Raw genomic sequence first — 27088 nt, 5'->3', positions numbered from 1 at the left:
TTATCCATTCTATTTTCATATCTCAGGCAAGTGTGTGTGTGTGTGTGTGTGTGTGTGTGTAAGAGAGATTGAGAGAGAGAGCTCAAAGGAAATGAAAACAAAAATCAAAATCATCAATATACTCTCATTAGGTATTAACAAAGAATTGTATATTAGTTTATTCTCTGCTATGTTCTTCACTAGCTTAGTGAAAGAGGGCATGGGATTTCTCACTGTTCTATAAAATGTTCTAAAGCATTTTATTTACATTTATTTCAAAGCGGTTTTATGTGGTCAATGAACAAATTTACAATGAGCTTATACTAGCAAAAGGCAAGAGTAGCAACTCAGACCTCAGCCCTGCAGAGAGGAAAGTAATTATTGTTTACTAGATTTCCTCAAAAGAGAGGGCAGAGAGGCTTATGGAAAATTAAACAAAGATGCACCTCCTTCCAGAGGTCAATTGGCTCTTTCTGTCTCTGTGACACCAGACTGTAATGATCATCAGGCCATTCTGGCTGAGGGTTGCTCTCTTTATCCACACCCACTTCATTTTTTTGTTTTCTTTATTTTCTCACGTTCTTCCTCCTCCCTGTCCCATTGATGACAACTCATGAGAAAGGCATCTTTCAATAGAGCAAGGGAAAAATCTGCCTTCTTGAAGCTACGGATAAACTTTATCAATAGAATATGTGAAATAAATAACTGATCATATTTTTATTTTTGCATTTAGTGCTAGGAAAACTCAGAGTAAAATGTGTGTCTCCTTTTAATACTTGTGTAGAATTCTAATGTCGTTAGAATAGAATACATTTCTGTAGTATGAACTTCTCTGTTAACCTCGTTATTTCTCTTTTGGTTTCCTATTTCCCTATTGTCCTCTCTACTTCTTGTATTTTATTTTGTGCCTTTTTGTAAGGCTCTTCAAATTTTCTTTTGGGAGTTGGAAGCTGAGGTGGAGGATGGGAGAAGAATACGGCTTTATGTCCCTCCATGTGCCATTTCTCTGGGCAGAGAACAGGACATGAAAAAAGATGCTTCTACAAGGCCACGAGACTTTGCTTAAACGTTTTTAAATTGTATTCTTTTGAAGTGCTTATTTCCTGCTTAATTTTACTTCTGATCATTTTATTTCAGGACATGAATAGTATTTATCCTACCAGAATTTTATATTAAAAATCATGTTTTGCTTTCTTGATTCTTCTATTCTGTGATAACTAGTATTTATGTAGAGACCACAAAATATATTAATTACTATGCTAAACCCTCTAATGTATTTAAATCATTATTGTAGGATGAAATATTCTCATTTGTGACCTTAGATTTTTGCTTGCAGATGTATAGATTATTGATCTCTTTAGATCAATGACTTCAAAAACAGCATCAGAGTATCTATCTTGGGAGCTAGCACATTTTGTTTCATAGAAAAAATGTTTTGTTTTCTTATGAAGAATTGGTTTTTAGAACTTAGAAATTATTTGTGTTCAAATTTGAGAGTTCTAAGAGAAAATAAAATTTCTTCTACTTTAAAATCTGTAGTTTTCCATGTAAAAAACAATCAAGTATGTATTACCACTAATCTCAAATTTAAGTATATCATTAGGTATTTCTTAAATATTGAAAGAATAAAAAAGAAAATAACTTCAAAATACAATAAAATAATTTTATCAATATTAACATTAGAAAATTGCCTGCTGAAGAAGCTTAAAATTTAGATTATAAATTTTTAGAGGGCAAAGTCAGTAAAATTATAATTATTTTACATAGTACAATAAATCTAAAGCTTCATTAATATTTTTGGTGATGATATTGTACATATAATCACTCACTATAAGTAGAATATAAAAGATAGCATGAGCACAAAAGTTAAAAGAAATAAAAATAGGATTAAATAATCCACTCAACACAGAACCCAGCACAAGATGAACTCAAGTATATGCTTGTTGAAGGGAATTTAAGATTGGAGGCAGGGTTCGGGGCGTTTTTATATTTTTGTGGTAAGATGAAACAAACTTTTTGAAAGGAAATCACAAGCTCTTGAAGTAACAGCGAACAGGAAATATTCCTTTTTGCCTTGTCAATTTGTTGTTAAATTAAAAAGGACTCTGGTCGCAGGTCATGAAAGGATCAGAAGTCAGGTCTGAAAGGTGCTTTCAAGACCACACTGTTTGATCGCCCTGCTTCAGAGGAGAGGACCTGAGGGACAGAGCCACGCACACCCATCTGAGACTCCCCCCCAGAAATACCTGGCCCCTACCAGCTCAAACACGATAAGCATGCAAAGCTTTTTCATCTTCTTTTCAAATATGGCCATCCTGGGGCTACTAGAAATCCTGGGACTTTTTTTTTTTATGTTGAATGTTGTAACAGAATCATATTTTTTAATAAGAGAGCTGACTTTATTCCATTTCTTTTGCTCTTTAACAATCCATTGATTAAACCTATCAATTCTAGGTAGTTAACTCACAATTGGTCTAGTAAGTTCTTTCACTACCTTTCCAACTTCCTCTTTTAAAAATATTTTATTAATTTATTTTTAGAGAGAGGGGAAGGGAGGGAAAAAAGAGAGAGAGAAAAACATTGATATGTGAGAGAAACCTCGATTTGCTCTCTTGCGCATGTCCCCAACCAGGGACTTGGCTTGCAACTCAGGCATGTTCCCTGACTAGGAATCAAACTGGTGACCTTTTGTTTTGCAGGCCAGTGCTCAATCCATTGAGCCACATAAGCCAGTGCTACCTTGCCAACTTTCTTTTGAACATCTGCACCTGCTATTGGCTTCTCAAATGCAGTACTTCCCAAAGTGTGGTTTTTCTTTGTCATTCACCACCATCACTGCCATCACCACAGTCAGTAACAGCAAAATAATGAGTCACAATTGTTGGAGCTAGGATTTGAGCTCAGGTTATTTGGGTCCTTCGCTGCAAAGCCTTGCTAGTTAATAACCATCTCTTATTATTTCCTAATTGCTTTTTCTTGTTTCATGGAATAGTCTCTTTCATTCCTCTGAAGATGTTATATAGAAGTCATCTTAAAGTCTTTGTGTGATTGCCTTTTAATTGTTTCCTTGAGTGTAAATTCTTTTGTTTGTTGTGTCCTGCCCTCAAACCTTTCATGGTCGGGTCATTCATTAAATATATGATTATATTGATTTTGAGTTGACCCTTGAGGTCAATATTCCTTGGCAGATTGTTCACTGGCTCTGCGGTGTAGCCTCACTGGGGCCAGGAGCTAGAATTAGTTCCTGAGTCTTGTGCACCACATGTACAGGTTTCGATAAGAACGGAGGATGGAGCGGGCTTGAGGGAGACACAGTACGCCGGTGGCTCCCTTCTAAGCCTCCAGAGCATGGCTAGTCTCCCAGGCACAGCCAGTATCTCTGCCCCAAGCCCCAGTTTTTAAATGGACATTGTTGGTTCTGTCTAGCCTGGAGACTGGGAAACACACCAGGGCCAGCTAACATGGCTGTGATGACGGTGGAAATGTACCCCATCGAGGAAATCCTTTTTTCTGAATTCATATTTCAGGAACAAAGTCATCACACCGTCTCTAACACTCTTGATCTGTCTCTGTTGCATCATTCACTCTTTTCAAAAGGAGGAGAAGTGATTTATCTTGTTTATATGTTTAGGGTGAAGAACTGGATTTGTATAGCTCCATACCTTGCCTTGTCTCTTTCTAAGATTCAGCTGCTCAAAGGAAACACATATTCTATCCAGCTGCTCCAGGTTCTAAATTCTAAAGGGACTGGTCCCCATGTAAGGAGGTCACCAGTGAACCGGGTGTGTGACTAGGTGTGTTCATGTATTTCATTCCATGATTAGAATTAGGAAGCCATTATTACTGCACAGCGAAGTCACAACCACCAGCAAAGTATTTACCAATAATAAAGATGGTGCTTTTTGCCCATCGGCTCATTCATTCTGTTCTATCACAGATGGTCTGAACATCATCAAGGAAATAAGCAGTGACATTTAATCAGACCCTTTAAACATCCACATTGCCTACTGAGAATTTCACTGTCACTTTCACAAATTTGTGTATGGCTTTTCATTGATTTTTTTGTGTTCTTTTTCTAAAAGTTGCTCTAGAGTTTGGCAGGCTGGGGATGGAGTCCTGTGCTTATTCTGAGTCATCCATCCTGAAAATGACAGATTGCAGAGTAATTACTTTATACAAATTTTTAATTTGAGAACGGAATAAAAGCAGATATTGTGCCATTAATGAATTTGGGAAAAACTTTCAACCTTTTGCATGTTGCACATGAAATCTTAGTTTTTGTAATAAATGTGATCATAATATTGAAATTATGTTGGTCTTTTACTGGAAGCTTCTGGAGTATAGAGACCATGATCAGTCTGTACTGTACTGTTCTGCCCGCTTGGCTGTGAAACAGGACGAGTTCTCCTGCCCCTGAGCTTGCATCTATTTATCTCTAAATAAGACATTCCTGTGCGTCTCACACCCTTCAGGCATACCCCTCTCCCTGCTGCCATAGAAATAAATTCTGCTTTCCCATCTCATGTCAGTCCTCTTACTACTCCCCACATTGATCCCCATTTTTATCTCTCCCTATTGCCTGAAGAGAAGAAAGGGTAGCGTGCAGACAGTGGTGAGGTTGAGTACTGGTGAGAAAGAAGAAACCCCCAGAGAGCTCTCAGGGAGCTAGTTGCATTGCTAACCACCAGACTGTGGTATTCATTAAGGGAACATAATTCTTTACAGTATCAACCTCAGATGTGGACTGTGATGCAACACGACAAAAACAAGACATCTCTAGAGCCAGTCCTGAATAGAGATCAAACCGAACTACCTGAACTAGAAAAATGCCAAACATTTCCCTCTCCTGGATGACATTAAGTGACCAATGCTTCTTATTCAATGATAGCTCTGGCCCTACTCTGTTAGTTCTGCCTCCTGGATAAGAAATTACTGATGCCCATGTTCCTTGCTTTGAGACAATACTCTATCCAGACAGACCTCTGCTTCCTTGAGACTTCTTCCTTGAATCTTCTCCAAACATAAACTAAAATCCCCATGGTGTTCTCTCATCCCTCCTGCAGCAAGCTTAATAAGCCTAATATTTTTCGGTTCCAAGTCCAGTCTACTGGTTTTTGGCTGGTCAGCACTGAGAGCAGAGTGTACTTGGATCAGAAGGTTATCCCAGCAGCAGCTGGCCAACAGCAAGCATCAACTGGAAAGAAGCATTAGGAATTTTCCAATGACGTCCACAGATGGGTACAGACCACTTGGAGGGCAGAATAGCTACAACAGCTGCCTGCACTACTGGACTCTTGGCCAGTATATTCACCCAATGTCTGTCCGTAGCAGGCAGGACCCATTCCAGATGGAACTGGGGGCTATGAAAGCTCGTATTGGATACCATCTTAATTTGGGTGGGGGGCTGCTCCTCTCTTTCAGAGCCAATACCTTGCAGCTGTAGTTGGAGTCTCACCACACCCTAGGTTAACTCCCTGTACCTCATTTGCATTTAGTTCCTTCAATTAGTCACTTAAAGTGGTCTTAGCATAATGCTCTCCAGTGGAGCATTATGCTAAGTGAAATAAGCCAGGCTCTGAAAGACAAATACCATATGATCTCACCTTTAAGTGGAACCTAATCAACAAAACAAAGAAGCAAGTAAAATATAACCAGAGACATTGAAATTAAAAACAATCTGACAGTAACCAGAGGGGAGATGGGAGGGATAATGGGGGAAAGGGGGGAAGGGTTTTTAGGAACAACTATAAAGGACACATGGACAAAACCAAGGTGGGGAGGTGGAGTCAGGGGAGGGAGGTGGGGATGGCTGGGGGGGAGGTAAATGCAGACAAGTGTACTTGAACAATAAAATAAAAAAAAATAAAGTGGTCTTTAGTTTTAGAAATCATTGAAGCAGAGACCTGCTTGCTCAATTGTAATGAAATGCGTTCTATTTACAGTGCTTATTTTCAATATCTTCTATAGATCTTTTGCTGTTTAACATCAAGTGTTGGGAGATTCGGGAACAGAAATCCCACCTCTTCATGCAGGAACATTCCTGGTGATTTGAGGCATACCGACTGTTTACTTGATTTTAAGAGCAAGGCCAGCTCCATCGAGTGCTCTGAAGCCACAGAGCAGTGAGCAACTGAAACTCCCTTGACTTTGTTGATCGCCCCCTGCCTTCCTGCGTTGTCTAGTAGAAAAAACACTGGGCTTGTAATTAAAACACACAGGTCTGAGCAAGGTTTCATGACTGTGACCGAGTGACTGAACTTCCATATTCACAATTCTAAAGAAGTGATTATATTACCCCTACCAATTATCATTAGAACAAATTAAATGATGATGGTGACAGATGCTATTTTTGCAGTGTTATAACCCCAGCCAACCTTTACTAAATGTTTACCTCATGCCAAGCATTGCTGTAAGCAGTTTCCTTGGGTTTTCTGACTTAATCTTCATTACAGACTCCTGAATTGCATTTTACGCCTTCTTTTGTAGTTGAGTAAACTGAGGTTCGTGAAGGTTAAAGAGCTTGCTCAGAAACAACCGTGGCGGAGGCAGAATTTAAATCCATATTTTCCTGTTATACTTTATGTTCTTCACTATTACATGGTGCTATGACAATATGCACCATGTAATATAAGCTATCTGTGCGATAAATGATCACTTTATACCACCATTATCCCCCTCCCCCAGCCCCTCTGGTCGCTGCCAGTCTGTTCCACAATTCCATGCCTGTGGTTCTATTTTGTTTGTTAGTTTATTTTGCTCATTAGGTTCCTCTTATAGGTGAGATCATATGGTATGTGTCTTTCACCGACTGGCTTATTTCACTTAGCCTAATGCTCTCCAGTTCCATGGGACAACAGTGTGGGAACTGACTGTGGGAACGGGGATGGGATGGGAAAAGGGGGGCAAGGGGGAAAAAATGGAGACAACTGTAACAGAATAACAATAAAAATGATTAATAAATAAAACAAAATAATAGCATGGAAGAAATGATAACTTTATTATAAAGTACGGGAAACACTTCTGCGTATATTTGTGTAAAATGCTGCTCACACAAATTCTATTAGTCGCTACAACTGTGGTTGTGTCCCTATTTTAAAGAGAACTGAGGATTGGGACAATTGTGAAGGACAAAAATGTTTAACACCATAAATTTAAATATCTGAGTATTTGTTACTATGCAGACAAAATATCTAGATGATTTAATTTGGGGGAAGGTGGTTTGTGTGTGTGTCCTGTAGATACAATCATTAGCAATGTTTAATGCTAGCGCGATGTGTTGGGGAGAATTATGTATCAGGATGCTGTGTAAGAAATTGAAATAAATATGTTCTCACTGCTTTTGAGTTTTGCAACAGAGATTTTTAATTAATGTCCACGAAGACCTAATTTCAAATTTTATTTGTCAAAACTGTGGATGAGCATTCCTTGTTTATCCTTTTAATGTGTTATAGAACCTTCTGAGATAAAATATTTTGGCATTCAATTAATTCCTGCAACAGTAGCTACCCCCAAACTTTAGGACCAATTGAAGGAAAAATAAAGATTATGCAGTTAGTTCCTGTAGATCTTGGCTTATGTAAAATTATGTATTTATGATGACTGTTTTCTATCTAAGAATTATACAAATTTTTATAATGTAACTACCATGCTGACCTGGAATTTTTCTAGGAAACGAAAAGCAGTTCATTAAGATTTTTTTTCCTAAGCAATTTTAGGCAGAGAGATTTTTGGAAAGTATTTCTCTTCCCCTGTGGAGAATTCAATAGCACTTGTTAGGAGAAAATATGATTCATGAATAAACCAGTAATTTGGCAAAGCAAATAAGTCCCATTAGTTTTTAAAATCTGAAATTTTAGTCTTATGGTGCAATAAGGGTTATTAAATCAATTAGAATTGTCTTCCAACTTAGAATGGACTCACTTGGCACTAACAACATTTTTAGTCACGAATTAACATATATAGCTGTATTTTTCATAGGAAAACTCCAAATATGGCCCTGCTTTATATTTTAGTGAAAAAGCCTTTACACAATATTTTGCTGTCTTTCAGGAACATCTATTACTTTTGAAACTTTCTCCTGTTTTATTTTCGTGTGATTGCATTTTTCTTTACTATATCACTGCACATCCATTTTTAAAAAACCCAAAGAATATAAATATAAAAAGTAAAATACAAATCACCATAACCTTAACATGTAGAGACAAAGTGATAACACTTTATGTTGAATACACTAACTTCGTGATCAAAGTCAGACATTTCACATTTCTCCTAGCTAAAGGCAAACATTTTACTGGACTTCATATATGAAATAGAACATCTACAGAATTGTAGGCATGTTCTTAATTTTCATAGAATACATTTATACTTCTATAATTGCTTTTTTTTCACTATAAAACCCTCAGGGTCAACCCTGAGTCAAACATGCATTTATGTAACACCTTTTTAATTTAAATTTTTGCCAGCTAAAAGACCGTGCTAGGCAATTGTTCTCAACTGCTTCCTGTCCCTCCTACCTTGCGTGGACCTATGGTCTCGTGAGAGGACTCAACCAAGTGTTGTCAGAACAGCTGCTGTTCTGACAGGGTGGGGCGCTATGACAATGATGAAAGGAACAATTAACCCGCCTTTAAGTCTCAGTGGCAATTATTCAAGTTCAGGTTCATGACATGGAATGTGCCCATGAAAATATGAAACTTCTCGTGGGATCACATGGCTGGTTCACGCTGCTGAGGATTTTGTCTCTGGTGGTGGCAAGAAGGGCTTAGTAGAAGGTTGACCCCCAAATAAGTCTGTGTATTCTATTTTCCAGAAATAAATGTAAATATAGTTTCTCCAATCAGTCTACCATGTACTCTATTTTCCAGAGACAAATATAAATCTTTGTGAAGTACATTTAAACTGGCAAAATTTACTACCCATTTTATTGATAGTAATTATCAAATTTTGTTGCTGGTTTATTTTTTGCTTTGTGAAGTAGAACTTCTTTTTTTCTGACCTAAACGTTGTACTTTTCAATGTCTATTGAGTGGCTGGATGTGGTAGAGGTCGATAAAGCTCCTGTGGTCACCTAGGATAACTTCCTGGGCGATACGTCAATAGGATGAATCTGGGTTCCTTAGTCTTGCATACTCTTGTGATTTCTTCCTTCCCATTTCCTGGGGGAAGGCCCCCACTCTTATTGTGCCCCTGATATGATGGTTATTGGCACCTCATCTTTCTTCTCTTGAGAAGGCCTAAGTCCAGTGGTTTTTCAGGGGGAAAAAAATCTCACTTCTTCCAGTGCATATTAGTTTTCAGTCTCTCATGATTCAAGAAGTAGTTTCCATTTATCGGTAATCTCCTTGGAAACCTCATGTACTCTAATACGCTTCTAAGGCATGGACGTGGAAAGAACTGGGAAAAATTGGTCAAAAATGACTCCATTAGCCATTTGTAAAGCAAAGGAAGAGTTATAGGCAGGAGCTGTGAGTGAGAAGGAAGGATTTTACTACTTCTGGCATCAGGTTACTTTATCTGGGCTGTGGAGTAACGCTGACGTTACTGGTTACTTTTACTTGGCAGTAATTCCAGGCTGGACCCTACTCTAGGGAGTCAAGGGTATGAAGTAGGATGACTTTCTTTGAATTTAATTAGGTGGATCTTCAGCAAAATCCTTGAGCGAAGGTGTATTTTTTTCTCTCAGTTTGATGCTTCTCAGATTCTTCTAGAATTAATTCTTCCAGATTCTTTTTTTTTCTTTAATCACTCATCTCTTCAAAGCCTCTCTCTCATTGGTTGATTCCTTGGTACAATGAAGTGGAAGAAGGATACAGCAGACACTTCGCGAACCCAGCTTCTCTTCTCAGCTTGGATATTTAAAATAATCATGTAAAATATCTTTGCTGTCAAATTTGCAATAGCTATCCCTTTCATAGAATTTTTACTTTTTGGAATTCCAACTTTCTTTCAACCATTCACTCTCAGAAGAACAATGGTCTGAAAGTTATTTTCTCCAACTAAAAGCGAGACACTGAGACACAGAAGGCTGAAATGAATGTGGCTTTAACATAATAGTATAATCACTTCAACACATGGAAGCCTTCCAGGTACATTATGCCCTGGGACCATTTGTTATTTTGTACTTACCTGCAAGAAGCTTACATCCCCCAAACTGGAAATTTCCTATTTTGAAAAAGTAAAAGGGATCACTGATATAAATGGAAATATGAAAATGGTACTTAGCTAAATAATCTGGAAAGCCTAGCTCAATTGCACCGCTTAGCAGCGGGCCTGTCACACTGGCCATTTCTCCATCAGTTTGTTGATACAAATTATTAGCATACACGGGTCACAGCACACAGTTTTGCTGTTAGGGATGAAGTATCAGCAAAATTCTAGCTGACGTGTAGTGACTTTCAATAAATGTTAGTTAAGGTGATGATGACAATGACAGCAATGATGATGATGGTTGATTCCAATTAGGTTTCAAATTTAAGGAGGCAGGCATGATTCTCTGAGAAGACACAGGTTAAATGTTTATATTCATAAAAGTGTTACTTTTGTTTTGCCTGTGCTTGCATTGTTTCTGGCATGTTTTCTGTCATGTTAAAGATAAGTGATGCATCCCTACCTGTAACTTTTCTGAAAATGCAGCTACTTTACTTGACCAATTATCCACACGAAAATATTTTGATTGTTAAATTCCACAACTTCATCCAATTTAACTACCATGTTGAGCAATCTATTATGTTTCTAACATCAATCGAACTTCAAAAACTGAGAACAAAATGTCTCAGCTATACCAAAGCATGGTTTCTATTTTTGTATTAGAGTTAGAATAATTTTTTTGACAGATTAGAGGACATAAATATTTTATGTAACGTATGTTCTAAAAGGCAATTAAAGCAAGGGTATGTAGATGAGCATGCTCATTTTTAATGTGAGTTTCTATATTGTTGAAAAAATAATGCTTTTTTGTGGAAATTGTCATTTATATGTTTTATTTCTTTTTAAGTTTTCCATTGTAATTGAAATTCAATATTAGTTTCAGGCATCTACATAGTGGTTAGACCTTCGTATAATTTATGACGTCATCCTGTGATAACTCTAGGACTCACCTAACACCATACATAATTATTTCAATACTACTGACTATATTCCCTCTGCTGTACTGTCTAGTTCCATGACTCCTCTGTAATTACCAATTTGTACTTAGTCCCTTCACCTTTTCCCCCGGTCCCCGTACCCTGTCCCATCTGTCAACCATCAGTTTGTTCTCTATCTGTAAGTCTGTTTCTCTTTGTTTGTTTATTTTGTTCATTGTATGTTTTAATATAGACTTTCTGCCATTGACTCAAGTACCAATGTACCGATGTCTTTCGTGGAAATGTGACATATCTGTTAGTCGGCAGGAAGCTTTGTTTACAGTGGTGTTTCTTTTTCAAAAGATGGCGTGGATTTCTCCTTTGACACTTACACTTGAAATTCCACAGAAGGACGGCGATTTTAAAGACCAGACGTTTCAGGTCTTGCACCCAGCTCGCGCCCTCTGCTGCCTGTGGCAGGGCGTTCAGAGGTAGACTGGCCATCGTTTCAGCCCAGTGAATCAATGATTCTCGGGATGTTTTCCCCTCAGAATCCCAAGCATCCGCTACTCCACCATTTCATTGCATTATACTTACAGTTTGTAAAGTGTTTATTATATGTGCTTCGAGCAACACTTGTAAATCGTGGTCCATAGAATTCTCTTTTGTTATTTTTATGAAAACTAACCAAGGCCCTCTCCTCTCATGTTTTCTCTCTTGTGTCTCTGAGACATAAATAACACCTTTAGTGAAATTTGGAAAATTGGATGGAGACAAATCATAAGTTATCCCCTTTCTGGGCTTGGTGATGGAGGAAGATGAATTACAGTAATTGCGATAAGCCTTGGGGGCGGTGTTTCTCTAGCAGTGTGGTTAAAGAATCCCAGGTTAGCTATTACAGTGCAATCCCTGACACTCACCAACTGGTGGGGCTGTTTAATTTTCTTCTCCACCAGACTGTACTTCTGGGCAGAGGTGGGACTGTGGAGCTGGGGCTTCTAGGAGAGTGCTTTGTATGTGCTTAGGGTTCAACAAACCCAGCAAAAAACTAAATGGGCCTCAGGCTTACCTTCCTTAATAGTAGTTTGATTAACATTTTTCCCTGTCTACACCCAAAAACATTTTATGAAAATCAAATTACTTTCTGTAATGAACAACTAAACACAATAAACTGAAAGGCATGATCGTTATTCCTCTAGATACATGCTTTGTTTATTTTACAAATAAGTAAAATAAGCCTGCTTTTGTTGTCAGATGGAAAGGCTATTTGAAAGATCTCAATTAATGTCACCTGCTTTCAATAGGACCCCTTACTTTACTGGCCTTGGATTGCCAACATCACCAGGAGCATGCTCAGATTTAATTTCATTCAACCCATGGGTTTTCTTTTCAGAGACAATGGGGGCTGAGTAAGTATGAAATTTTAATGCCGGTAATAACTTCCCTTGTTCTCTTGGCAGGCACAGTCAGGTTCTGATGTTCAGGTTACACTCCCAGCAGCATTTTCCAATTCACATTTAATACACCCCCACACAATACTTAACCTTTCCCTGGCACTGAACCCAGGCTTCAGGGAAAAAAGGCTCGGAAGGATAAAAGGCCTCCTTCATTGACCTCCTTGTTCTGCACACTTTCTACACTGGGGATACGCTTCGTTTTCAGGAACACTGCAAGCCTCAAGGATCTTATTTTGTATCTTGCACTTGCTTTATTTTAGAGGTTAGTACTCTGGTTTAGGAAGTTGACAAACACTGCTTTGCAAGTCCTGGAAAAATCCATAATGAAAGTGTTAGTCATACGCACACACAGACTCAGTGTATCCTCATTAATTCATCCTCTATCTTTGTAACCAACTTTACTGTGACTGGTGTCACTGTGATGATAGAACCCAGGACGAGTCACAGGGATGGTATTTTTCAAGCCCAAGTTTCCAAAATTAGTGTCAGAGAACATCATTATTATGAGTTATTTCTTCTAATTCAAATCAACTACTCTGCTGAAAAAAAAAAACGAGTTTTATCACATGAGGTCATTATTTAGACTTAGATTCTGTTTTAGATGCTTTGAGTTTTAGACTTAGAGTCTGTTTTAGATGCTTTCACTATAACACCGATTTAAATGAGAAACACTTAAGTAACAAAAATAGCATTTCCCCCCCCGCCCCCAAATAATTGGTTTGTCTTTTTCTTCACTAAATTCATTGAACAATATAAAAAGCACTTGTCGATAGGGAGCCCAGTAAGTTGTAGTCATCCACCCTTTGAATTCTTTCACGTCACACTGGCTGCCAGCAAGATGATGGGGCGGAGCAGGGGGGCAGGGAGGGGGGCGGTGTTCCAGTGGGAGAGGGTGACTGGAGTGAAGACTAACAGCAATGACGCCCAGGCAAAGCTTTGCTTTGCTTCTGCAACATTGTGATTCCCAAAGCATAAACTGTGTTTCCAAATATGAGGACAGATAGTGTATCGGACTTACAGAAAGGCCAAAGCACTGGGTGAATGATGAGACCCAGCTTGCTGATGGCGTGAGCCCAGTAGGGAGGAAGATAATTCTCAGTGGGAGAGAAGCAAACAACAGAAGTCCTACTACAATGTAGCACTTTCAGAGCGAACCACACACTTCCATGTATCATATCTAATTGGGGCCTAAAATCCCTGTGAGCTTAAACATGATGATTATTCGTTCAGTGCAAGTGAACCTGAGATTTAGGGAGGTTGTGTGATGACAGTAACTACGAAGAGGCAGAGATGCAAACATGAGTCTTCTTGTTCCAGGTTTAGCACGCTGTTCGCTCCCTAATGCGTACTACGCAAGGGGCTTATTGGCCAATTGGCCAGTTTCAAGGAAATTTTTTAAACACCTTGAGCTTTAGCTTTTTTTGAGAGATAATTTAGTTGACTACTGATTCTTTAAACAGCTTCCTAAAGTTTAGAGGAGCAAAACACAGGGATAAACCTTTTAAAACTCCTTGCCAAACAGAATTCGGTTTTCTTACCCACAAAATGGATAGGCTTGTCCATATCTGTGCTTCTCAATCTTAGCTTCAAATTAAAATTATCTGGGGAGGTTTTAGACCTACTTATGCCCAGGAGCTACCTCCAGAGATTCTGATTCAATCAGCCTTGGGCCCAGGTGGGTTCTCATTTTTTGTAAGGCTTCCCAGGTGATTCTAAGGTGCAGCAAAGACTGAGAAGCACTGAAGTGGAAGATCTGGGAGCCCTTCTTGTGTGCATCAGTGTGTTGCAAGGATTTATGCAATAGCTTGATGTTTCAGGGGTTCTTTGGAAGGCAAGTCACATTTTGTTACTCATGTTACCCTTAACTGGTTCCTGGCTAGAGTTTAGATCCAGTTCTCACTTCAGAGATTTTGGAAACTGTAGCGTTCTCTAGCTGGACTACCTATCATCCAATTAAAACTCTCCTTAACTTGGCTCTCCTTGCAAACTTAGACCTGGTGGAGAACTGGCTAATTTAAAGAATTCTTATACATGCCAGAAGGTTTTCTCTGAGTACCACTCATCAATAGCAGTCCTTTGGAGACAGATAGACTGAATTAGAGATGTGAAGTCAGGCAGGAAAGAGACTTTGGTGAGTGTTTAGGAAATAATGGAGCAAAAACATGGATAAGAAGCTGAAGGGGTTTAAACACCATGGGACCCCTTGGCCTGCCCAAGTGTTCTTTATCCAGCTGGACAGTCTGAGTTGTAAAACACAAGGAATAACATTTTTCAAACCAACTTTTGAAAACTGCAGAAAACACATTTTTTTAAAACAAATGAGACACTTACGTAAGTTGTAAAGAAGAGAAAAAAATTCAAGCTTTTTGTGCTTGGAAGGGCATAGAGAGAGGCTGAGTGAAATGAAGCTGCCAGTCACCATCTGGCTACAAGGGGACGGGTGCAGGGCGGCTAGTATGCAGGCACAGTGTTTCAACCTGCGTTTGACATCAGGGTTCACATTTGCTAAGAAGTTAATATGAATTTGCAGGTGATGGTTACAATTTTTCCTGGAAGCTTTAAATGATTGAAGATGAAAATACTGTGAGAAAGCCTAGAAAATGGCACTGATGTAAGATAACCACAAATCATATCCAATAAAGGAAAATTTTCAGAAGTGCTTTCTAAGCACCTACCCTCATCACTGGCTAAGGGTGGTAATGAAAATTGTGAATTGTCTGGGTCGAATGAAGCATTGGGAGTTGAAGGTGGGGACCTGGGGTGAAACAGAGACAATCCTGTGTGATTACTAATTGAACCCAACTTCAACATCAGTTTCCGAAAAGCGGTACCCTCTGTCACAATAATCTGACTCTCCTTGTTTGTGTTAAACTTCATCTTTGTATTGCAATATTATCATGTTGAAAAATACCGCAATTTGGCAATAGACTATCTTTACACATGCTTCGTCTCTGTCTATTAAACAACAGCATGCAATCGAAGTTGCCAAAGAAGGCAATACGTTCTTACTGCACGACCAGCCCAAGGCCATGAGTTTCATTTATCACACTGAGTGCCAGAGTTTGGCACATGATAGCTTATGGGCCGGATTTGGCCCACCACTGCTTTTAACAGCATATCTGCTAAAAATGGTTTCTTATGTATGTATATATACCAATTTTACTATTATATATAATCATATATAGTAATCATAATCATATAATTATATACATGTAGTTTGGTTGTTTTCTAATCTCAGGCTGTAAAAGAGAAGTAATTTAATAAAATATATTATGGAATAATATGCATTACATAATCAAACATATCAAAGTGAAGATTAGCATTTTTGTCTGAATGAAGTATCATATCATTCTTGTAGAATAAGTTAATAATGATTATGTTTTTGATAATTAAGTGCATAGATTTTCCTAAAAATCAACTAAGAGATTGGGTAAAATTAAAAAAAATACTAGTTTACTAGTTAGAAAATCAATTATTTTGTCATTACTGTTAATGAGAAATATTTTAAGAGCTGAGTTTTCACATGTCTGCCCTTTACATTTTCATAGCGCCAGCATCCTGGTAGAACAATCGCAACAATAAGTTTATAGAAGTCACGGTGACTTTATAGACCACAACTACCATGAATGATGAGAATCGACCTATTAACCTTTTAGGTTTTCACTTTTTAAAATATTGCTGTCTATATTTAAATTATAAGAGTAACAGTCTATTCCCTGTTCAAAGTTTGCATATATGTATGTATGTATGTGTGTATATATGTACACACACACACAGAGTATGTGTGTGTGTGTTTGAATTTATCATTTGCTGACATTAGTCCATTGGCACAGCTCAGTTTTCATGTCTCAAGTCATAAAGGCTAAATATGCATGAACAAAGGAGTGAACCGAAGGGATTGTCTGACTCAGAATGTACATTTGAAGAATCTGAGGTGGATTTGAAATGCTGAACACTCCGAATCACACAATGTTATACAACTATGCAGTCCTGGTGCTCCACTTTGACAGTCTGCATTTCTTCACCGCCACAGAAAGAGAGTTGTAGATCAAGCCTTCAAGGATTACCAAGTGATATTTTGTAAAGCCGTGGGAAAATGACAGATTTTTCAAACAATATTAGCAAATATGAAGGCTTCGCAAATGTCTTATTGTTGTACATTATTCATTGTAATGCGTTTATCTTTTCCTGATGACCAAAACAATTCGATTTCAGTTAAACCTAAAGTGGAATACTAGAAGATATAATATTTTCCACTTTCATGCGCAAGGTCCTCCAGGATGATCAAAATCCCAAAGCAAACATTATCAACATTTGTCATGTGAATAACATTGTGAAGTAGAAACCAATGATTTTTTACATCCCATTAAGAAGTAGGAAAATTATTTCTTGATTATATTTATGAACATAATGCTTGTTGCAGCAATTGCTGAAAAATTTCCTTAATATTATATTTACATATTAATAAAATATTAATTAGTTTGGGAAAACACAGAGAAATATTTATAATAATTTTTAACACATATTTGGAGATAAACGAAAAGTATTCAGGAAAGTTAATGGCTTCAGTTTCTATTTGTTTTATCTTTTTGTTGTTTTGTTTGACATCTTGTTTCTATCCTTGATTGATCTGCTGGAAGCAGAACAACTCTGGGCAAATAGTAAAACTAAGTGTATTGATATTAATGTAAGATATAAATATTTAATATATATAGCTTGAAGAATATGTTTAAAGAATATATACATACACACACATACACACACACACATATATCTCCTCACCTGAGGCTTATTGATATTAGAGAAAGGAGTAGGAAAGGAGAAAGAGAGGGAGAGAAACATCAGTGTGGGAGAGAAACATTGATCAGTTGCCTCTCAACTGGGGGCTGCACCCACAACCTAGGCATGTTCCTGGACCAGGAACTGGAACTGTGACCTTTTAGTTTATGGGATGATGCTCCAACCAACTGAGCCACACCACTCAGGACAAAGATTATATTTGGTTTGTGGAAACACATGTAAAATAAAGGTTTGAAAAACTGCATGTGAATAATGACTGTCAAATTTACATTAGTGACAGTATATGGACAGGGAGTATGAAGTAAGAATAGAGAAGGCTTCTTATATGACTTCCGGTCAAGATGGAGGCAGAGGTGGACACTCTTCACCTCCTTGTGCAACCACAGAGAGAATTACAACTAAATGGTCAAAACAAATAACACCCAGAATTGTCAGAAAATTGAACTGTGTGGAAGTCCAACAGCCGGGGATTTAAAGAAGCCACGTTCATCCAGATGTGTAGGAGGGGCAGAGATGTGGAGACCTGTGGAGAGGTGAGGAAACAGATGTGGTATGGCATGGAGAGGCAGCAGTGGCAGAACAGGTGGTCCCACAGTCACATGTGGTGGGTAAAAATCAGGGGGGGATATCTTGGGATTGAGTGATCCCAGCCCAAGGCCAGACTGCACAGGCCAGTTTTCTAGCTCCAGGCAGATAAATCCCCATAACTTCTGCCTGTAAAATCCAGCAGGGTTTTGGGCAGTGAAAAAAAAACTGCTGGATTTTCAGGAGACTCCACTTGAGGGCCTGCACAGTCTTAAAACCTATGCAAACCTACCCACTCTGGGATTCAACACCAATGCAACAGCTGGAAGGGCACCTGTCTCATATGGGAAGTGGGCAAAGCGACTGAAAGGGGACAAGTGCTGGGCAAACCTCCAGAAGCCAGGCACTGACACTGTCCCCTCTTTGAACCTTCTCCCCACACAGAGCCACAAGTGGTGAAGCAGGTTATTCTGCCCTGGCAATTACCTAAGCCTCCACCCCACGTAATTTACAGATACCTTTTCTACTATAGACCAGGTTACTAAGACAGGGAGTCAAAGCAACTCTACCTAATACACAGACACAAACAGAGGGAGGCTGCCAAATTGGAGAGACAAAGAAATATGGCCCAAATGAAAGAACAGAACAAAACCCCAGAAAAAGAACTAAACAAAATGGAGGTAACCAACCTATCAGATGCAGAGTTCAAAACACTTGTGATCAGGATGCTTAAAGAACTCATTGAATATGGCAACAACATAAAGGAAGAAATGAAGACTACATTAAGTGAAATAAAGAAAATCTGTAGGGACCCAACAATGAAGGGGAGGAAGTTGGATTCAAATCAATGATTTGGAACATAAGGAAGAAATAAAAATTCAACCAGAACAGGAAGAAGAAATAAGAATTAAAAAAAATAAGGGTAGTAGAAGAAGCCCCTGGACATCTCCAAATATACCAACATCTGAATCATATGGGTGCCAGAAAGAGAAGAGGAAGAGCAAGAAATTGAAAACTTACTTGAAAGAAATAATGAAAGAACTTGTTAATTTGCTGAAGAAAATAGACATGTAAGTCCAGGAAGCACAGAGAGTCCCAAACAAGTTGGACCCAAAGAGGACCACACTAAGATTCATCATTAATATGCTAAAGCTTAAAGATAAAGAGAGAATCTTAAAAGCAAAAGAGAAAAGCAGAGAGTTACCTACAAAGGGGTTCCCATAAGACTATCAGCTGATTTCTCAAAAGAAACTTTGCAGGCTAGAAGTATTCAAAGTGATGAAAAGCAAGGACCTACAGCCTAGATTAATCTACCCAGCAAAGCTATCATTTAGAGTGGAAGGGCAGATAAAGTGCTTTCCAGACAAGGTCAAGCTAAAGGAGCTCATCATCACCAAGCCATTGTTACATGAAATGTTAGGGAGACTTATTTAAGGAAAAGAAGATTAAAACTATGAACATTAAAATGGCAACAAATTCACAACTATCAACACCTGAATCTAAAGGAACAAACTAAGCAAATAACCAGAACAAGAACAGAATCATAGATCATATGGAATATTATCAACTGGACGGGGGAAGGGAGAGAATAGGGGAAAAAGTACAGGGATTAAGAAACATAATTGGTAGTTACAAAATAGACAGGAAGATGTTAAGAATAGTATAAGAAATGGAGAAACCAAGAACTTATATGTACAACCCATGGACATAAACTAACAGGGGATTGCTGGAAAAGGGTGGGCTATCAGGTCAAGAGGGGTATAGGGGGGAAATTGGGAAAAATTAATAGCATAATCAATAAAATATATTTTTAAAATCTTCTAATATATTATAAATCATATATTTTATATATTATGTAATTATCATTATATTATATTATACATTATGAAATATATAAATTATACAATCTATTACATATTATATATATAAACAATTACATATAAAGTCTCTCTAGAAAGTGTCCAGCCATATAATATGAAAAATAGAGACACTTATTAAAGATACAAGATACAAGAAACATTGTGCGTAGGACAATGATGCCTCAGGCCGCTTCAAAGTAGGCACCTTGGGACCTCACACAGTTCTCCCAATTGCCATCAGCTGCCCTGTCATATTTTCCTGAATCTCATCAATGGCCTGAAATCTCTCCTTTCAAAGGTGATTTCAGTTTTGGGAAAAGTCAGAAGTCACAGGAAACCAAATCTGGGCTGTAGGGTGGCTGTCACCTGGGTGATTTGATGTTTTGCCAAAAATCTCTGCACGAGATGTGGTGCATGAGTGGGCACATTGTCGTGATGAAGCTGCCAATCACCAGTTGCCCATAGCTGTGGCCTTCTGAATCATGTGAATAGTGTCCTTGGAGGAATATTCAAGCTTAATGCAAAATTTGATGCAGATTTTCATTGCTCTACTCACTCAGTCATTTTGAATGTGACGGCCACACAGTATACATGCTCACTCAACGACATCTACTGCCCCCATCAACTAGTACAGTGAAGTCATCACTGTTCATGCATGTACATTCCAGTTCACTCTCCTTGGCTGCCAGGTTACATCGATGACACGTAAACCATTCTCATCATATTAACAATGGCTGGACTTTTTCAGGACAGACCTTGTATATTGTTATGTATAATATGTGATATATTGGGTTGGCTGAAAAATTCAGTTTTTTAAAAAATATTTTCGTGAGGTGCTCTAGTAGCACTTAGATGTCTTTAACTTCATTTGAAACAATTTTGTTAGATTGTATTGTGACAGCTATCAAATCAGCATGCATTTAAAGAAAAACTTATCAAAATAGGTGAATTTTTGTGTAGCCATTTTAATATTGAGGATAGAAGAAAATATACAACATTTTCAGCATATTATGCTTTATTATTTCAAGCAGGGTAAAATGAAACTGAAATGAAAAATAAAAACAAATTTATGCAGTGTATGGAGAAGGTGCTGTGTCTTGTCAAACAGGTCAAAATGAATCATGGACAATGGAGAGGGGAGTGACTGTGGGTGAGAGGGGTGGACTGGGTAGAGGAAGACAAAAGAGAAATAATTGGGACAACTGTAACAGAAAAAAACAATAAAAAAGAAACGAAAAAGAAAAACATAGTTTGTGAGACTTCGTGCTGGAGATTTCTCACTGGATGATGCTCTGTGGTCAGGTAGACTAATAGAAATTGAAAATGATCAAACTGAGACATTGAGAACAATCGACATTCTACCATGCGGGAGATAGCCAACATACTGAAAATATCCAAATCAATAAAGTAATTGGTGAAAGTGAAAAATGTGTCCTTTATTTTATAGAAAAAACTAAATAAACTTTTTGGCCAACCCAATATATTATAATATTACTAAAGGATATATAAGTGTGTGCGTGCGTGTGTGTATACATATATAAATTAGGATATAATTATATCCTAATTATAACTATCAATTTTTAAAGATGAAGAATATTCTATTGTTCTCTATACATTCCTTTATGTTGGAAATATTTCATAAAGTATAAGATAGCTCATTCTTTCATAAAAGGAGAGAAGGAAAAGAAACTCAATGATAACTCTATATAAATGACAAAGACACTTTTCAACATAAGAAGTTAAAAGCAACTTAATGTTTTCAGGACATGCTGAGGAAGAGTTGTTCCCAACAGTATTAGCAATTGTATTGGAGTGAGCAGTTAAAGTTTAAATTGTAATAGTTGATACTAGAAGCTCTCCATTGTGAAGTAATAGGCATCCGATTAAATTTTTATGTTTTGATGGTGAGCATTATGTTAAGAACAGATTTTTATTTAGTAGTTATTTTTCATTTAAATCCATTCCCTCACTTGGATGTTTTATAGTTAAAAAAAAGAAAATGAGTTTTATAAGTATTTGAGTTTCTAAATGAGCTATTAACCTTTTGTATTTTATAAAAATTACAAATGACCATATTCAGTGACATATGCATTTAAATTAATTCACATGTGTATACAGATACATACATATATATCCTTAAACTAAATAGGATTATTATTTCTCATTTTCTCAGCTACTTATATCTGAATTGAGTGAAAAATGCGTACTTCCAGTTCAATCAGGTATGACTGCTCATTTTGTAGCTTAAGCCTGAATCGAAGATTTAGTATATAGAGCAAGTATAAGCTCATAGAACTTGACTTAAAATGAAAAATACTTTTTAGTGAGAAAAATTACAATAACATCATGCATATATTTAAGTACTCTTTTCTGGTAACTAGTCATATTAAGAGTTTATCTAGTCGAATTGAGAAGCAATCTTAAAAATGAAGGCAATTTCATGTGGAGCTCTTCATTAGAGCTTCCAGAGAACTATAACACTTTCTAACTCCTACATTTTTCCCAACAGTGTCTGCATAGACCACGGCCGTGACTACATGATCAAACCATTTTGGAAAAAAAATCTCACAAAGTAAGCACACTTAGGACTACATCAGTTTTACAGTTAATGGTTAATTCTATACTTTAATTAGATATTTTCAATAAGTGAAACACTCCTGGTAACTATAACTTTGTGTATTATTTGGATTAATTGTTTTCTTCAAATATTCCTGACAATAATATACTATCATCCCATTGTAAATGATTGCTGCATTTAATAATATTTTTACCATCATGTTTCCTAGAATCTTTGTGGTAGGTTTTATAATATTACCCTGCAAAATTTTTTCTTTAAAACCAAAGAAAGCTTTCAGGTGATAAATAGTTATAATATCCCATCATTACATTTTGATTTGAAATCTTTAGGTCAGATGACACTATCTTTTTTTCTTTTAATTAAAAAAAATTTAAATATGTTTTATTGCTTATATTATTGCAGTTTTCCTATTCTCCCCCCTTTATACCCCTCCACCCTGCACACCCCCCCTCCCACCTGCATTCCCACCCCTTTAGTTCATGTCCATTGGTCATACATGTAAGTTCTTTGGCTTCTATCTTTTTTCCTCCCTTATGTTCCTTAGAACAGCACCAAATAAGAATCCTACTTGTTATACTATTTTAAAATATTGATGAAATGATGGTGGTGAAGTTGAGACACAGAACAGAAAAGCATTAATTATGGCACCTGAAATTCCAGTTATTTTTGTACTAAACTATTCTAACAAATATTGCCTTAATTTGGTTAGAAAACTGTAACTACTTGACCATTTAAAAGTATCTATTGAATTGTAAATAATAACAGGAAGTGAGCATTTCATCTCAACTTTAAGAGCTGCAGCATTATACTCATAGTTTCAAAAAATGTCATTAAGTTTATTGGAATGACATTGGTTAACACGATTGTGTTTCAAGCGCACAGTTCTATGATACATTATCTGTGTATTGCATTGTGGTCTAGTGAGCACTAGACCACACAGAGTCTAGTCTCCTTCCATCACCCTGTATTTGACCTCCCTGAGCCTCATCTTCCTTTAAAAGGAGACAATAAGACCCCTGAACTGATCATTTTGTAGAGAAAACACCACAGCCTGGAAACAGTCCAGTTAAACATTCTCAGCTAAACAGACATAGTTTCTTCAATTCTCAGTTACTTCCCTCATGACTTCATCAGTCTCTGAAATGTCTTTTTTTCTGTTTCATGGTAATATTCTCAGGGGGTTACCTGACCTTGGATTAAACACTTGACTTGCCACAGGTTGGTGTTTGGGGCGACCTTCGAAATCCTACTGGTATTTTGGTAGAACTTTCAGTACAGAGAAGTCAAGCATAATATTTTGTTCTCAGTAAGCTAAATGTCACCATCATTTTCCAAGTCATTAAGAGGTCAGAGGGAATCCTTTTAAGACAAACTCACCTAACCAGAAATCTATTAAACTCTAGAATAAGACCAATTTGCTTCTTTCACAGCCAGTTGATGTTCAATTGGCTGTTTCTTTATTGAAAAGCATAAACGGGAGGCAAGGAAAATGATGAAGGAAAACACCAAAAGAAACAATAAAAGAGAATAAATATAATATTCTAGATGGCAGAATTCCTAGAGGCTTTGGTAATTTCTTTTCGTCCTTTACTCTCCAGAATTCCAGAGATAAATATGGGGAAATTTATTATTTCCACATTATTACTGCTAACTTAACCTACTCTGTCAATCTTTTATATAATTAACCAAAATCATGCTTTGCCACTTTAATGAACAGGAAATTATACTGGCCAGAGAGATTCAGTGGTATTGAACTAATAACCTATCTGTCCTTGGAGAAATCATTTATATTTTCTGTGCCTCAGTTGAGTCACCTAGCAGAGATAACTCTGGGGTCCCTTCCAGTCCTATAAGCTTTTGATTCCATGAATTTTCTTAGGGAAATGAGAAACACATTTTCTCTTCATAAGGCAGACCTTTAATTATGATGTTATTATCATAACTTCAAAGTGAGACAAGTTTTTATCTTTGACACGAATCTTTGTATCAGACTATGTAAGTAAATAAAATGTTTATGATAACAAATTTTTAAAAAGTAAATGTCTGTAAAAATGAATTCTTCCATTGATTGCCTTCCTGCATTATCTTCTGTGGTTAGCTTTCTTCTCAATAGATGGTGCTGTTTTCTCAGAGACACACTTATCTTAGTCTTCATCAAAAGATCAGGGATAATAGTATTACTCTTTAATAATCATTAATTAAAGAAATCAGATATATAAGTATAAAGAATTGATTACAAGCTACATGTGGTATGTAGATAATGAAAGCATAATAAGGAAAAGAAATTGTCAAATCATTAAAAAGGCCCCCTAAAATCTGCAATATTTGCTGAATGGATGAAGCAAATATTGTAGCTAAACATGAAAATTCCATGTTCACTACATACATAGAACAAGTAGAACTTCTAGTAGGAAGAACATCTTAAATCAGGGACCATTTGAAAGTGTTAAATTCTGTATTTACCTTAACAAGAGTGATGGTATGGTAGTCCATATTAACCTGTAGGATTTGAGTACACGCATCAACACTGACACAATCTACAGCAATCTCAACTCAGATTGAGAGCTGGCACACTCTTTGCCAAGTACACCCGGAGCATCCGGGAACCAGAAAATGGGCCACAAACTCCTTTGAAAGAATTTCCCTGGATAAAGACACTTTTTATTTTTTAAGAACAGCCATCACAACTTCCTATATAATAGTTTGATGCTGCTTTGAGTCACGTCTACCTGGTTCCTTCCCCCTTTGGAGGCGGTGAAACAGTGTATCCTGCACCACCTCTTCTGAACCCGTTTCAGTTTGTGACGCCCCTCGCTGATCCACAGCTGCTCACTGAAAACTGGCCTAGGCAACACAACTGTCACATTTGCTACAACAAAGCTACACTGTGGAGAGACACACGGGCAAACGTCCTTTAGGAGTGTGGCCACAGGTCGGTAGGAGTGGGGTATGGCCAGGAGGGTGGGGACCTCGTACAGCAGAGTGCACAGAAACCAGCGGGAACAGAAAAAGTTGCTAAGGTTCATCTCTGAAAAGGACCGAGAAGGAGACTTGGCCTGGTCCCCCAGTTAGAGGAAATAAACTAGGTTCTTTTTCCATTATTCACAAATTACTGTTTTCACAGTTTCTGCCAGAGGGACTGTGGGACTGTGCCCAAGAGCCCCCTGGGCTCAGTATAAGGGAGCTCTAAGAGCTTTTTTTTTTTTTTTTTTTTGGCCAGAGCTTTAGAGCTTTTACCAAAGCAACTTCTCTGTTTCTGAAATTTCGGATCCTACTTCACCAGTTGGGGGAGGAGGGAGGGAGTAGAAAAGTAGGATTTCGCCAAACACTCTGCCTGGCGGCTCAGGTACCCCGTTGCGCCGCTATTAGCCACCGAAGCCTCCGCTGGGAGCCCTGGCGCCTTGCTTACCTGATAATCACATACATGACCAGGAAGTTTCCGAAGAGACCCACAACGCACACCACGGAGTAGAGGGCCATGATGGTGACGGCCGTGATCACGGAAGGGCTGCTGCTCGAAGGGCACAGGCTGTCGCCCCCGCCCAGCTCGGTGCGGTTCGGACCGCAGGGGTCGGACAGGTTACCATCCAAGTGGGACAAGTTGACCCAGGAACCGGGGCTCGGGGCTGCAGCGGCGCAACTTGCAGAGCTCACGAAGGGATCCGTGCAGTTGCTGGCGTTCTCCGGGCCCGGGACGCTGTCCATGGTGCTGATGGCCGGCTGGGACCACGCTGGGAGGTAACCGCGGGCGCACGGACTTTTCAGGCTCCGCGCGCCTCAGCCGCTTCCTCCCGCCGCTGCCAGGGCTCCGGCTGCTCTGACAGAGCCCACCCCTGGCGGATCCAGTCGGGAGCGTCAGGCAGAGGGGGAGCACGGAGCATCTGACGTTATCCTCTGCTTGCAGCCCCCTCCCACCTTAGTAGTACAGAGACTGGTCCCCCACCCCACACCGCTAGGGGGAGGGGCGGGAGGGCAGTGCAGGACGCAGAGGCTGGAGGGGAGGGACGAGAGAGAAGGGGTGATTTTGCGCAAAGCGATCCAACGAGTTGCCCCCCCACCCCCACCCCCTGGCACTCATCTGTGCAAACACCTATAAGGAGGAGCAGAATGGAGAGGGGAGTTGGGAGAAAAGGGTGGGGAGTGAGACAACCAGAGAGTTAGTTTTTGACAGCAGTAACGCATAAGAAAGGGGGATGGCATCGCTCTGTGTTTCTAGCGCAGATTTCTCTGTATAATGTGACAGGGCATTGGCCTCAAGGAACTCGAGCGACCCCTACAACCCAGCCCGCTTCCGTCCCCATTGCCTTCCACAGTCATTTGGGGCATCAATTCCTCTTCGTTAGTTTTCCTTCCTGCACATTCAGGAAAAGGTAACTGTGTTTTGCATATCACAAATGGGAAGTGACAACCCTTCAAACCTGCCTGAAACGACAGTGATCTTTTCTCTGAAAAAGAAATGAGAAACGTATCAACTTTCGTAGATGGCACCTATTAATTTCACCCTCTAGTCCCTAGCTTTCTCCTAGAGTAGACACTCCAGCTGCATCTGGTTTCTGTCCTGTGGGCAAGAGGCACCAGAAACGAGTTACAGAAATCAGGGGTTGGTGGTGGCATCCAAGAAAGTCAACCAACAGTAATGGGTAACCTCCATATCTTAAATCTCATAGATCCGTTTGAAATGATTAATTATCTGTTTTATCTGCAGACTTCCTGCACGTACGAGTGCTTCTCAGGAAAATGGTGTCAAAAACCAAACGGCATTTGCATGAACTCAGTCTGTTTTCTTGTGCAGAGATTTCAGGAGGAACCTCATAGATATCTTAACTG

At 38.5% G+C, this 27088-nt stretch overlaps 1 protein-coding gene across 1 annotated transcript in view; it reads right to left on the bottom strand.

Annotated features, from left to right (window-relative positions):
- The window catches only part of OPRM1 (opioid receptor mu 1), a 49145-nt gene extending 22879 nt beyond the window's left edge, over positions 1-26266 (bottom strand). Inside the window, exon 1 of the mRNA XM_024551980.4 lies at positions 25671-26266. Coding sequence (XP_024407748.3) covers positions 25671-25966 — 296 coding nt within the window. The 5' untranslated portion in view covers positions 25967-26266. The remainder of the gene's footprint in view (positions 1-25670) is intronic.
- Between the last annotated feature and the right edge of the window lie 822 nt (positions 26267-27088).

Source organism: Desmodus rotundus, chromosome 11, assembly GCF_022682495.2.
Source record: "Desmodus rotundus isolate HL8 chromosome 11, HLdesRot8A.1, whole genome shotgun sequence".
In the NCBI taxonomy this organism is placed as follows: Eukaryota; Metazoa; Chordata; class Mammalia; order Chiroptera; family Phyllostomidae; genus Desmodus; species Desmodus rotundus.
The sequence above is the reverse complement of the archived record's forward strand: the minus strand, read 5'-3'. Positions and strand labels throughout refer to the sequence as shown.